The sequence below is a fragment of the Rhodamnia argentea genome, chromosome 8 (assembly GCF_020921035.1).
Source record: "Rhodamnia argentea isolate NSW1041297 chromosome 8, ASM2092103v1, whole genome shotgun sequence".
Classification (NCBI taxonomy): domain Eukaryota; kingdom Viridiplantae; phylum Streptophyta; class Magnoliopsida; order Myrtales; family Myrtaceae; genus Rhodamnia; species Rhodamnia argentea.
Window position 1 is genome coordinate 6,552,669 of NC_063157.1, and position 14,815 is coordinate 6,567,483.

General features: G+C 38.7%; 1 protein-coding gene and 1 pseudogene across 1 annotated transcript; one reads left to right on the forward strand and one right to left on the reverse strand.

Annotated features, from left to right (window-relative positions):
• Positions 1-70: 70 nt before the first annotated feature.
• On the forward strand, positions 71-2,503 carry LOC115728629 (annotated as a pseudogene).
• A 6,055-nt stretch (positions 2,504-8,558) lies between these two features.
• On the reverse strand, positions 8,559-9,954 carry LOC115728630 (GDP-mannose 4,6 dehydratase 2-like). Its single transcript, XM_030658958.2, has one exon. The coding sequence runs from the start codon at positions 9,783-9,785 to the stop codon at positions 8,559-8,561; it is 1,227 nt and encodes a 408-aa protein (XP_030514818.2). The 5' UTR covers positions 9,786-9,954.
• Positions 9,955-14,815: the final 4,861 nt, after the last annotated feature.

The following is a 14,815-nucleotide window of genomic DNA, read 5'->3' on the forward strand; positions in this document are numbered from 1 at the left end:
CTAAATGTGGGAGGAACTGCTCACGGTGTCGAATTTAGTGAAATTTGTTTACTCTGGTACATCATTCACATAATTGAACGACCCAGCTTACATGTTACCGGGGAGACTGTATGTTCTTTACTGCTCTATTTCAGACTACCATATGGACATACCTGCCTCTCTTTGGCATGTTTACAGAGTACTTGTTTTGCGCGGTTTAATTCCTTAGTCCAAGAAAAGCGACATTCTCCGGACTCCAGTATTCCACTTGAATACTTCTATGAATTGAGGTTAGCTCATCTATGGACAGACTTGTATACAATGACTTTATTTCCTTGAGATGCTGAACGCAAATCTTTGTGCAGCCCAAACTAGAGTAGCTTCGGAACTGCAGCTCTGAATATGACCGTGAAAGGTGGAGATCGGTTTTATGTCACCAATACAATAGAAGTAATATGTGTTCAGGTACTTTTAAAAGTAGACTGTCACGTTTCTTCTATATTTCTGTATGTTTTTTCCTATAAAATACATGCTAACTAGGTTTTTCTTATATATATTTATATTGTCGTCAGGGCTCCTACTTATATTGTCTTCCGCTAGTCAAAAGTGGAGATGTGAATGTAATCGGACGTGAGTATCTGGTCATCAGAAATATTTCTATTGCTTATTTCCATGAAAAGTTGTCCCCCTCTTCTAGTTCTCTATGTTAGTCAGATTGCATCCTTGTGCTTTTTCTGCTTTTTCGCAGTCAGTTTTCTCCCTTCGCCCTCGTGCAGATTTGTCCTTTTCTATGCTAGCAGATCAAAGAAATCACTGCAGATTTCTCTTTCATATCAAATCAACTACAAGCCTTGGCAAGGCCTACGAGGATAGGCTGGATATTAAATACAGATATAACCCGTGCTGTATTAAGTTCTTCCTGTAGCTAATAAAACCAATGCTGCATGAAGCTCTTTCCTGTGGAATAACGTACCAGGTTGCTGCGTGCACAAAGAACAGCTGGAACCCCACTCTGTTTTTCTAGGAACGTTTAGTCCAATGCTAAAATCTAGATGAAAACGAGGTTTGGCAACAGCAATCACGGTGTGGCTTCTTCCTGGTGTCAGTCATTTTTCCTTGGAATTGATATGATTGGAACTTGTGAAATATTAATTTTGAGGACTCGGATTTATTGCTTCCAGTGCTTGTCTATCCTGTCATCAAGTATTCATGTTCTTTTTTTTACCCTTTTTCTTTGTCAGAGAGCTTCACGACGGGTTATCGCATAGTTGTCGCTTGAGAGAGAATGGCACTTGGCTGGAAGTCATCCGACTGGAAGTAGAACACAAGCTATTCACTAAGTTCCAATTACTAGGACAAGACCTGTCCCGATGCTGAGTTGACCTTCGCATATGCTGTCAAGAATGCAGCAATGAAGGACAAAACGGTACCAGCTTCTCTCCTGCGGATGCATTTTCATGACTGTTTCATAAGGGTAAGCAAACATGTCGATGGTTCTCTGTCTGTTCGGACAAAACGGTACCAGCTTCTCTCCTGCGGATGCATTTTCATGACTGTTTCATAAGGGTAAGCAAACATGTCGATGGTTCTCTGTCTGTTCGGACTTCTTAAAGAAATGCAGGATTGCGACAAGGCTAAAAAGGACTTGGAAGATTTTTTCCCCGGCGTGGTTTCATGTGCGGACATCTTGGCACTAGCTGCTAGAGATTCCCTCGTACTGGTAAGATCATCTCCTCGGCCACTTTGTTATGTGTATATTCCTGATTCTTCACAACTGACCAGTGGCTCCAATCATAGCTTGTCACTGAGGTTATCCTGAAAGACCACCCTAACCCAGTTAAAGCCCTAAACGCTAATGTCTTGGAAACATCTTAGGGCCAAGTGCTAGGATTACTGTCCAATCCCGAGCTGCGTACGCAATGTCTTGGATTGCCCCCATGCAGCTCTCTATCCTGGAAAAGATTTCACTACATCACAGGTCTATCCAGTAGACACCTGACAGGACTGTGTTAAGCTGCCGGCTGTAAGGATTGTATGCTAGCGCCGCAGGCATTTTAATAGACATATACCTATCCACACAGTCTGTGCTTAAATAGTATCAAACAAGACTTATCGGAAGTCGCCCTATTGGAAGCTAAATCAATACCCACTGAAACGGTTTAGCTGTAATTTCTCGACAAGAAACTTTTCTTTTGCAACAGCATATTACGTTGTTGATGCTTAAAAAAAGTCCAGTGGTCCAACTACTAATATATGTATATGTATATGTATATGTATATGCGCTTCTTGGTACCTTGGGATGTGCCCAAGGAAGGGAAGGATGGAAGAACATCAAAGGCTAGCGAGACGACGCAACTCCCAGCACCAGTTTTCTAACATTTCTCAGCTCCAGCAGAGCTCCCAGAGAGGCGTCTCTATGGAAGATCTCATCACTCTTTCGGGTGCGTTTGTCAATTCCATGATCAAGATGAGCAGCATCACAGGTGGAGAGGAGGTTGGGAAGGACTGCAGGGCAGTAAATTAAGGTTCGCTTGCTACATGGACTGGATAATCGTATATTTTCTCTGTACAGATCAAGGCAAATGTATAAGATTTAGCTGGATCACTGCCTGTATTTGCTGGATATACTAGCCTGGAGATTAAAGGGCCTATAAGTTCAAGAGGAAGTGGAGAATATGCTTTCTTATGGACTGATGAACTAGATCTGATGTATTGACTTTGACTTAGCCTTTCTTTTCTCTTTTTACTGTCTTTCTGGAGTGGTCCATTAGAAAAATTTAGATCACTGCTTAGCTCATTGATGCTTGAATAAGACAACCAGTTCAACAATTTGGAAATACGGAGAAAATTACTCAATCAGTCTTGAAATTATTGCATGGATGTTAATTTAGTCTTAAGTTTTTTCAATCTTATCAATTCAGTCCTAAACTTTTGAGCGAAATTGCAACATAAGCCTCCTGGCCAATTTTCATCCGAAATCACTAGCTTGGTAGTCCATTCATTTGCGAGCTTTTTACGTGGCACATCGACATGTTACCAATTTTAGGTGAAAATTAGCCTAAAGGATGGTATTGGAATATTGCGCAAAGGTTGAGGACTAAATTGGTGAAATTGATACTGTACAATATATTTAGGGTTTTTTATATATTAAAATATAGATTTAGGATTGTTTGGACAATTTTTTTCAAAAGTATTTACAAATACGAGGCCTCATTTAATAATTAAATTTAGTCTCGCAATTTTCGAGAATTTGACTTTACCGTCAATTATGGACTTTTTTTTTTTGGTCAAATAATAATGGACATTTAAATGTCCACGTTTTCTAGAATTTAATAATATTATGTTTCCAGTAACTTTTTTGTTACTTGGTGGGCAAAAGCATAGGAAAAGAAAGATCTTAAGAACTTTGGGCGACAATTTCGTTGCCCAATCGCATCACAGCTTTAGCTCCTGCCGTTGACCACATCACCCCCGATTTTGTGCCCATCGCTTTCCCCCACGTGGTCTGAGGGGTCACGCAATTGAACCCGACCGATCGATCCATTGTGTCCTCATGTCACACCACGGTCTTAATTGCTCAGCATTTGATTAGAGGTTGCATAATCCCCATTAAAATCAAAGCCAAAAGCACCTCTAATCTCGACATCACAGCAAATGGTGAGGATCTGAGGCCATTTCGGACAAATTCAAGGTCACCCATGAAAACAAGACCACTGCGGGTGCTGCGCTTCCTTCATTTTTAGGTCGGCTCATGTTATTTTTCACGTGAAATTGCCTTATTACGGATTACTTTGGAAGGATGCCTCTCGCTTCCTTCTTTAACGGAAAAGAGCTAAATAAATTACATAGATATGTTACTCCCTTGTCAATAAAGAGCATCTGAACGTGAATTTGAAAAAGATAAAAATATATGATAATATCTATTGATTTAAGGGTTAATACCATAAAAAAAAATCTTGAACTGGTACATTTATGATAATTTTACCATAAATTATTTTTTTGACCACAAAAAATTCCAAACTGGTATACTCGTGACAAATTTACCTCAAAATATTTTTTTTGTAATTCTTACCGCCTAAGGATTGTCTCTGTGAAATAATCGGAGAACCACATATTCCATTCTTGTCTAGGGTTTATTTTGTTAAAAAGAAATAATTTCTTTTTTCATTTCAATTTTGTAAAAAAGTCAATTTTTCATCGAATTGTTATTGGATACCGAGGACTTAGAGACTTTCCTAAGTCCGTATAGAAAGTATCTTGAGTCACTTTCCACAACCACTAATTCGATTTTCCGTCGAGCTATCCAATCTAATTTAAGACACCAAAAACCCTAAACTTGTATATTTGGGACAAATTTATCCTAAATTAATTCTTTTGACCACGAAATACCCCAAGCTCATACACATGAGATAAATTTACCCTCCATTAAATTGAGTTAATATAACTAAAAATCCCAAATTGATAAGCCTATGACAAACAGAGGGCAAAAATCCCAAACCGATATATCCGCCAACTGTTACATGTCATTAGACTCAGCAATTTGACGGTTAAATTTAACAAAAACTAACGGAGGGGTATATTTGTTATAAGTGTATCAGTTTGGGGTAAATTTATCACAAGTGTACAAGTTTAGGGTTTTTTGTGGTCAAAAAAATAATTTGGCGTAAATTTATCACGGATGTATCGGTTTAGAATTTTCCGTGGTATTAACCCTAGATTTAAAGGTAATTTAGGAAAAGAATATTGTAGAACAAGCAAGACTCAAGATATGAAATTTAAATGAAATTTTGAACATGTGAAAGATATTGAGATTTGGTTACAATTATGATGTAAATAAACTCTTTTCTCGACATGAAATAAAATTGAGATGGTATGATTATCATATTGATATTATTAACTTCCGTAAATATGTTCATTGCATTGACTTTTGCCTTGATTGAGACTAATTACTGGATTGACCATTGATAATTGGTTTGAGATCACTCAATGGATTGACCAATGACCATTGATTTATGATTGTAAACTATTATTGTTGTCGATCCTATACGTAAAAAAAATTGCTGGGAAGATATCATTTACTTATGATACTTCACATATATCATATATTGGGTTGAACTTGAAAGTGATGATATCATTTTCATAAATGTGCATAGTGATTGTTTGATTCGCTTAGAAGAATTATATTACTCGTTAAGTTGCGTTAGCTCACTCCTTTCATCTTACCTGCTTTTCGGGTTCTTCGGCGACCCACAAGCGGGATGCTAGCATTTCGTTAGCGGGACTTTGATAGAGGGTTTTTGGGTATAAGTTGTATATAGTTGATGAGCTTCTTAAACAGATCTTTTTGATGGATATGTTTAGGGCTAAATTGGCAAAACTTTAAAAGGTTTACGACTAAATTAACATAATTAAAATGTTTAGCACTATATTGGCTAATCATCAAAATATTTAGAATTGAATTGGCATAATTGAAAGGATTATGATTAATTGGCGGCCATACAATAAATTAAATACTTTTTGGACAATTATCCTCATGTTCTTGAACAAGACTATTGTCGAAATAGTTTGGGACTATCTCATGGCGAACTTAGACTATAAAGCAAAAGTTCATTTGACTTCTTTTGATACTATTTTCAACCCCCATGTTCATATTTTGAAACGTGGTCAATTGATAGATACCGATAGAAAGGTTAAATATACATCTTAACTTCATCCTTATTTAATTGAATGCGTTTTGCTTTTATAAGTATCATAAAACAATGACTAGGAGAAAATTCGATTAGGTCGATCAATTTGAGTAAACACGTACGTATGTGCCTTTTTCAATAAGTAGAAGATTTTCCAGCTCATAGATAATGTCAACTTTGACTTGCCAACCTTGGTTATTGGTAGGTTGTCCAAATATGGCGCTGCTGTTTAGAGAAGTCTGGCGGATGCAACTAGTACATGTGATCATGAGGGGGGAACAAAAAGAATGAGGAGGAATCTGTCACCGTAACCGCATGACCTTTTTATCATCTATATGTGAACGTGTATATATATATCGGGTTGAGCAGGGTCACACTTTGAGGCTGCATCCTTTATGAGAAAAAATGGCCGTGTGATTATCCTATTCTTATGGAAATTGCGGTGTGACAACTTTAGATGGATATCTCTTGCTTCCTTCTTTAAAGGAAAAGAGCCAAAAAAATTACATAGTATTTTCACTCCCTTATCAATAAAGAGCATCTAAACATGAATTTGAAAAAGATAAAAATATAAGATAATATCTATAGATTTAAAGGTAATTCGGGAAAAGAATATTGTAGAACAAGCAAGACTCAAGATATGAAAGTTAAATGAAATTTTGAACATGTGAAAGATACCAAGATTTCATTACAGTAATGATATAAATAAACTCTTTTCTCAACATGAAATAAAATTGAGATGGTATGATTATCATATTGATATTATTAACTTCCATAAATATATTCATTGTATTGAAGTATATGGTTATTATCGTTTTGATAACCGATATGAAGCTTTTTTTTTTTTTAAATGTTGCCCTAAAGTTTTTATATTCATGATCTCTTTTGTCCGTATGTGGATACTCTCGCTACTGATTACCAAAAAAAAAAAATTTTCTAAAAGCAAATTCTTTTAATTTTTTTTTTCGGATCCTTCTGTTTAGATAAGACAACATTGGATTTTCATATTTTTCAAGCAACTTAAAAAAAAACTAAACAATCTTTTCTTCGAAAATAATAATTTGGGACTTGTGGTGCGTTTGCTGTGCAAAAAAACTCAATAATTTCAAAGAAATAATTTTAATCTCTTATATTGCTCGAAAAACGGGTCAATAAAATATGTCAACATTAATAGCAACAACCTAGACCTAAACAGTTTCGTCAAAAAAGAAAACATTTTTGCTAGTTCATTTATATTCTCGGACATAGCATATCAAACATTTGCTTTATTCTGGATAATATATTAATATAAAAAATTGTAAATTGAATTGGAATCACCCATAATAAAGAGATCCAAATCAATACTAAATAATAAGTATTGACTTTTTTTGTGAAAAAAAAATCCAAACCGATACACATTAATGCCACATTTATATACCATACATTAGATTCCATCAAATTTTATGAAACGCAAAAGAACCTAAGTGACGTGATCAGTCCAAGTGAAAACTTATACTTCTCTTTTTATTTTATTTTATTTTATTTTATTATTTTTCACTTGAATCGCTGCCACCTCAAATTTGTCTTCTTATTTATTGCTTCAATTAGCACACGTTTGAAATTGAAAATAATAAAGGCTCATTCGTCTTCGTCTTCACTGTTCCATCTTTGTCTTCGTTTTCGTCACTCGTTCAAGCACACTCTTCTTCTCGAGCATGCTGTTCTATCCAACTCATCCATGTTCACGATACCAACAAACGCAGCCTCAAGCAGATGTGTCAGGGCTAATCATAAACAAAGCAAGCAAACGACGCGTGCCCAACGTTCATTGCGGTTTCTGTTTTCCCCTTCTGGGAACAACATTAGCCGACGACAAGAAGTTAGAATTAAAGAAGAGTGCAGAAGAATCCGAGTCCGCTTGATTAACCTATCGCTTTTGTCACCAGAAACATCCCAACAAAGTATCCAAAAGTTGTTGACAGATGAATGTTTCCTCAAATCATGGCCACATGCTCCGAATAAGTCCGAATCCCAAGCAAAGCATTTATCATATACTTGTATCATCTATCTCTATGTCAAGGAGACGAGACCAAAGATCATCCAGTTTTGCTGATGTTGCCGAGATGGAGCTCGCCGAGCTTGAGCGCGTAAACCTCGCTTCCTCGAAAGTCTTCTTCATCTGGCATCGTATCCTAAAAGGACCTGCAGCATTGGCAAGAGTTTGTGAGATTATATTGCGAATCTTCGTCATGCTACAAACTGATGTTGCCTTTCTTTGGATTTTGCATTCTCGTTCGCGTCACTTTGATTTTTAGTACAAGAACACATTCATCTTTTATTATGCTGTCCCCGACACTAAATATAGATCAAGGCCAGCCAAAAACTATTCCAAGTACAAGAGCACATTGGTAGTTTCTCCTACACTGTCCCCAACAGTTAATATGATCAGATTCATTCCAATGAAAACTATTCCAGGTACTGCATATCTGTGCAATTAGACCCCATAGCATAACTTGACTTCTTCGTCAGAAAAGGAAGAATCGGTGAAAGGCCAAGAAGTAACTAAGAAATTTAGGAACGAGGAAGACAAAGCTTGAAGTTACAGGTTATCATGACATAACACTTTCTCAGCTCATTCCAGTAAGGAAGACGAAAAACTCTAAAAACGTACTAATTGAACAGGTTGGTCCATTCTCTTTCTTGTCCACAACATATTGCACTCTACCTCCAGAACTTAAGCAGATCTAAAGAAAGTAATAGCAACTTCAAATGAGGCAAACCAAGGAAGATGAAAGAATCTAAATGTACCAAATGAAAGCGAATGAATAGGGTAAGTTACCACAAATCCAACAGACATTTGAGCTCATTGATCTACCCAACAAGACAGACATTTAACTGGTAAAGAACTCATATCTATCCCAATAACATCTCAAACACTTCCAACAAACAACCAAAGAAAGAGCACTGGGTTAACAAACAGAGCAGCGAGAGATAAGAAGTACCTAATACCCGGCTGTTGCAGACATCAATGTACCCAGTGTCAACAAGAACCTTCTCTCTCTTAGCCAATTCAATATCCTCGTCCACCATCATCTCCACCAACTTCTCGAACCCAACCTTGGCCTTCCAACCCAACACCTCCTTGGCCTTAGTTGCATCTCCCCTCAACTGGTCGACCCCCGCCGGCCTGAGCGGTATCTCATTATCATAAACCACATAGTCCCGCCATTCCAGCCCCACATACTCAAACGCCGTCATCATAATCTCGTCCACCGTGTGCGACTCCCCCATCCCGACCACGTAGTCGTCAGGTTTTCCTTGCTGCAGCATCATCCACATCGCCTCCACGTAGTCCCCAGCGAAACCCCAGTCCCGGGAGGCCAACAGATTCCCCAGGAACAACTTGCTCTGTAGCCCCATCTTGATCCGCCCCACAGCCCTCGTTATCTTCCGGGTCACGAAGTTCCAGTCCTGCCTCGGGGACTCGGGGTTGAACAGGATCCCGTTGCACGCGAACAGCCCGTGGGCCTCGCGGTAGTACACAGTGTACCAGTGCGCAGCGCACTTGGACACGCCGTAGAGGGACCAAGGGTGGAACTGGGATTTCTCGTTCATCCTCAAATACCCAGATTTGTCAGACTGCGGTCCGAACACCTCTGAAGACCCAGACTGGAAGTAGCGGATGTGACTGCGGCCGGTAACGGAGACGTGGGAACGCACGGCCTCAAGAAGCCGGAAGGCAACCGTGGCGACAATATCGGGGTATTCAGGGGTCTCGAGAGAGACCGCCACCTCGTACTGGTCGGCGAGATTGTAGACCTCGTCGGGGGAGATCGCGTCAATCCAGCGGCGGAGACAGAGAGAGGAGTCGGTGAGAATAGAGCAGCGAAGCTTCATCCGGGCATTGTGGGCGTAGTTGCGGGGGTTGATGTAGATGTGGTCGACCCGTTGGGTGTTGAAGTTGGAGGAGCGAACGCTCATGCCGTAGACCTCGTATCCTTTGTCAAGCAAGAACTCGCTGAGGTACGACCCGACCTGGCCGGCAATGCCGATGATCAGGGCCACTTTGCTGTACTGCGGCGGCGGGGCTTCGCCTTTGGTTCCGGAACCGGATTTGGGCGTGTCGTTCTGGGTCGCCATTATTGCATAGGATGGCGAAACGGGTCTTGCTCGCGAGATGTTCGTGGTATTGCCTGAAAGAGAAAGGGGCAGATTTGAAGGAGATGTAATGTAATCGATGGACTCTAGGGTTTTGAAGAGATGATGCGTGCCGGGTTTGGGAGATTTTAAGAGGTGGGAGAGGAAGAGATTAGGACGGTTCAGTCAAGCCATCGCGCCACGTGGTATCGTCAATATGAAAAAGTCAGTGAAAACTCGGCAGATGGGGATTACTCTAGGACCGGATCGCGGTGCATTGCGAACCGTCCGATGAAGGCTCCCGATAAAGTAACGGCCTAATATCCTAAACAAATTAAGCACAATCCAATTTTATCTTAATTTTGTTTACGGTCGCAATTTTACTCTAAACTTTTTTTATCCCATAAAAATTCTCAATTTTAGATCTATTTCAATTCTACCGTCCAATCTCAATTCTATCATAAAATTTTTCTTTTTCATAACAAATCACTAATTTTTACTTGAGCCGCAAATATATTTAAATTAATCCTCCATTTCAAATTTTTTCTTTGACAATCGAGAGATTGAAAACTCCCTAGCACAAGTTGTTTGAGTTTCTCGAAGGCAAACTCTCTGAGCACGAGAGATGAAAAGTATAGCTGTGACGTGAAAATGCCACTTAAGGAGGTGATTTAGGATGGTTGGTTAATGGGACACATTTGGGACTCAAAGTAAAAGTTGATTTTTGGGATATGTTCACTATAAGTCCTAAAATTATAATAAAAGTATAATTGAGTCATAAAACTTGAACAAAATACAACAATTCCTAACACTTATCAATTTGGTACAATTGAGTCTTTCTGTTAACTCCATCCACTTTAACTAATGGAATATGCTGACGCGATTTTTTAATATTTTCACTCTCCTACGTGGCTATGCTGTTTCGGTCCAATTCTAATTTTTAACATAATTTTAACTTAAAATAATTTAAAAAATAAGCTTTCAAAGAGAGAGAGAGAGAGAGAGAGAGAGAGAGAGAGAGAGAGAGAGAGAGAGAGAGAGAGAGAGAGAGAGAGAGAGAGAGAGAGAGAGATGCGGAAGCAGGAGCATATTTTTCTCAGCTGGAATTCTTCTGTCAATGAAGACGTAGACGCAGAGGTTGATGACGAAGAAGAAGAAGATTTGTTTAACTAAATTTATAATAATACGCCCATGAAGAGGTGCGTTTGATATGTACATGAAGAGGTGTGTTTAAGAGGACCCCACGAAGAGGTGCTTTTCGAATGGACACCTTTTTATCTATAATAGGGATAGATGACTTTGAAAAGGTATGAGAGAAAATGAACGTTCGTACAGAAAACTAACATACGTTCTTCCTACTGCACTCTCAAGAACAAACACTCCCACTAAAGGCAAAAAAATAGTTACTTTGAGAATCGATTTACATTTACGTTGTGAAATAAGAATACTTTCCGCACGCATCGGAGATTCAACGAAGTTCTTGGGCAAATTTCGCAATGAAACATCGATAGTGGTTAGTAGAATTTCTCGATGTTAAAATCCAACATTCGTATTAGAGCCCAGGTTAAAATCCATACCTTGTTTCCGTCGAGTTTTGGCTTGATTACTATGCTGATTTTTGAATAAATCGTCGAATACGAACGGGGTATCAAGGCAAGTCTAGGGTTGTGGACCATTATGTTTGGTGTACTTTGCAAATTATTCATTTGACGAAAAACACTTTTGAACACATAGTGATACTCGTCTCGTCGAGACGAGAAAAACAGTGGTCGCATGACTCCGGAGGAGGCCGTATGAAGCCGCACGCGCTCCTACAGCATCGACCGCCGAGTGTCGCAGCGAAACGTCGCATGTGCGCGAAATTTTATCCAATAAAAGTTAATTTTGATCATATCATTGGACTCGTCTCGTCGACACGAGAAAAACGAGTGGTCGCATGCCTTGAACGGCCGTCGGAAGTGGTGGCACACACCTTCATGAGCTGTGACGGCATCTGCGCGTGAGATTCATGCGCTACTGAAACAGCGCGACAAACTAGCCAGACCTGTTTTGCTCGACCCGGTTCTGGCCCGACCCCTTGGTTCGACTTGGTTTCGGACCACTCGTTGATCCATGCTGTTCTGACCCGATCTGATTTTCCCTTGACCGGTTGGGATCCGAACCGAACCGTTGACTTTGCCCGATTCTGACCCGAACTATTTGAACCGACTTGTTTTTGACTCAATTGACTATCTATCGGCCAAATGTTGACCGTTGACCACCGCGCATGCACCAATTTTTAAAAAGCGCGTGTGAGCACATACGAACTCCGATCGGGGCGTTCTTGGTACTTGCGTGTTCCTATTGAAAAGTTCTATATTGTGATATATTTATTTTACATATTTGATATTTTTAAAGTTATAAAAATGCATATGAAACCCTAAACGCATGTAATTTTTGGTCTTTTTTGCATTTTTATTTATTTTTTCATGTGGTTTTGAAAATGCAGAATATTGCTTACATGTAAATCACCACTTTATGATAATTTATTGCATGGTACATAGAGGGTATGTATAAGAGTTTACGTGCTTGTAATTAGAATTCAAAGCAAACTCGAACAATGGTAGGAGATTATGTTTTCTTACATTTTGCGTTTGATTATGATCAATGCGTGAATTGCATGTATTATGCTATGCCCGTATGATTAAGAGATAAATGATCAATGGATCATGTGTCTTGATTATTTTTTCCAGTGGGAGTTCGTAGATTGGTAGAATTCGATGGAATTCTCACCTAGAACATAAATTTTGGGCGAATTGAACTAAATGCATGATAGTGAGACAATATACAGAAGTTGATTGGGAACATATTGAACTTTCGTTTCGGTGTCTTTTGTCGAATTATCATTTATTTAGGTTGCTCTTTGTTACAAAATTAATTATATGTGTTAATGTGAAAGATGTGCTAGTATTAATTCCGTGCTTATTCTATCAATATAGAATTGTCATTAACTATGGCTTCTGCATCTAAGACCATTGTGGTTGACCTCAATAAGGGTGAAAAACTGAACAGTGATAATTATGACATTTGGCACCGAAAGGTTCAAGACATCCTTTAAGAACAAGAGGTTTTGGAAACCCTCAACCACACTATGGATCAACCTGAGCAAGGAAATTCTGCTCAACACGGAAGAGATCTAGAAGCTTATCAAGCTTGGGAAAAGAAAAATAGCATTGCTCACATCACGTTCTTGAGTTGTATGTAGGATGATCTCATATGTGAGTTTGAAGGACTTGAGAATGCTCAAGATATTTGGACTGCTCCGAAAGAAAAGTTTGGGGGTACATCTACTACCAAATTAATGTGGCTCACTATCAAGTTTGACACCTTTCGAAAGCGCCAAAATCAAAATATGAGGCAACACCTTCGGGAGATGTTAAACATGATACGAGAGCTCAAGACAGCAGGTCATACCCTAACCGATGAACAAAAAGTTCAGGTTGTTATTAGGTCTCTTCTTGAAAGTTGGGAGCATATGAAAATCAATATGACGCATAATGAGAATATCACAACTTTTGATTATCTAACGCGTCATTTGGAGTTAGAGAATGAGCACCTAGAGGTTGCTAAATCTTCTACGCATGCTTACGTTGTTGAAACTAGTTCATGCGAAGCTTCGAGTTTTAATCGCAAAAAGAACTATAAGTTCAACAACAAAGGGAAGGAGACTGATCATGCATTCCAAAAGAGCCAAAACCCTCTAAGAAAAGAAGTATCGTAGGAAGAAGGGCAAGGTCAAAATGATCTGTTACAATTGTGGCAAGATGGGTCATTTCACTCGTGAATGCTCTGAGCCAAAGAAGGTAACCGATTACTCCACTACTTTAAGTAATTCTTTTGTTTCTAACATTGCAATCGTTGTTGAATCACATCCTATGTGGACTATAGACTCCGGAGCTACGGACCATGTAGCTAGAGATCGAGGAGCATTTGTGAAGAATCGTCGGATACCGCCAGGGAAAAAGATGGATATATGTTGGAAATAACTCCAAAATTGAAGTGAATGGTGTTGGCATATGTAAATTAAATTTACGTGGTGATCGAAGTCTGTTTCTACATGATGTCCTCTATGCTTCTGATATTCGGCGAAATTTGATCTCTATAATTGTTCTTCTAGGCTTAGGTTATGTTTTAAATTTTCATGGCGATTGTGTTGACATTAAATTTGGAATAGCTTATTATGGTTCTGGTTATGTACTAAATGGTTTTATGGTTTTAGACATTAACAACGGGAAAAGTACACTAAAAGTGTCATAACTTGTGTACGGCGTTCACTTGAGTGCCATAACTTTTAAAACGTTCACTTAAGTGTCATAATTTTTTAAAATCGTTCACTTGAGTGCTATAGTAACCTTTCCGGCATGCCATGTTAGCTTTCCGGCGTGCTACAAGTAACTTTTTCGGGTGCCATTTCAGCTTTCCGGCTGCCACATCAGCTTTTCCGGCGTCCATGTCAACATGGCACTTAAGTGAACGATTTTTGAAAGTTATGGCACTTAAGTGAACGTTTTGAAAGTTATGACACTCAAGTGAACGCCGTACAAAAGTTATAGTACTTCTAGTGTGCTTTTCTCCATTAACAACAATATGTACAATGTTAATGTAAATGATTTTTTTTTCTTTAATTGTATCTTCTCAAAATGTGAATATTAATATAAATGTTTAGCATGCTAGACTGGGTCACATTGGGTTAGATAAAATGAAAAGATTAGTTAGAGAATGCCTTTTAGGATCAATCGCTAATATCAATTTACCCACAATTGAACATTGTCTAGCGGGAAAAACAACTAGAAAATCATTTGGTGAAGGAATTAGAGCTGAATTTCCATTGCAATTAGTACATTCTGATATTTGTGGTCCATTGAATGTGAGGGTGAGGCATGGAGCCTCATATTTCATTACATTTATAGATGACTTCACGTGCTTCAATTATGTTTTTCTAATCTCTCATAAATAAGAAGCATTAGATTGCTTTAGACAATATATGAGTTTAG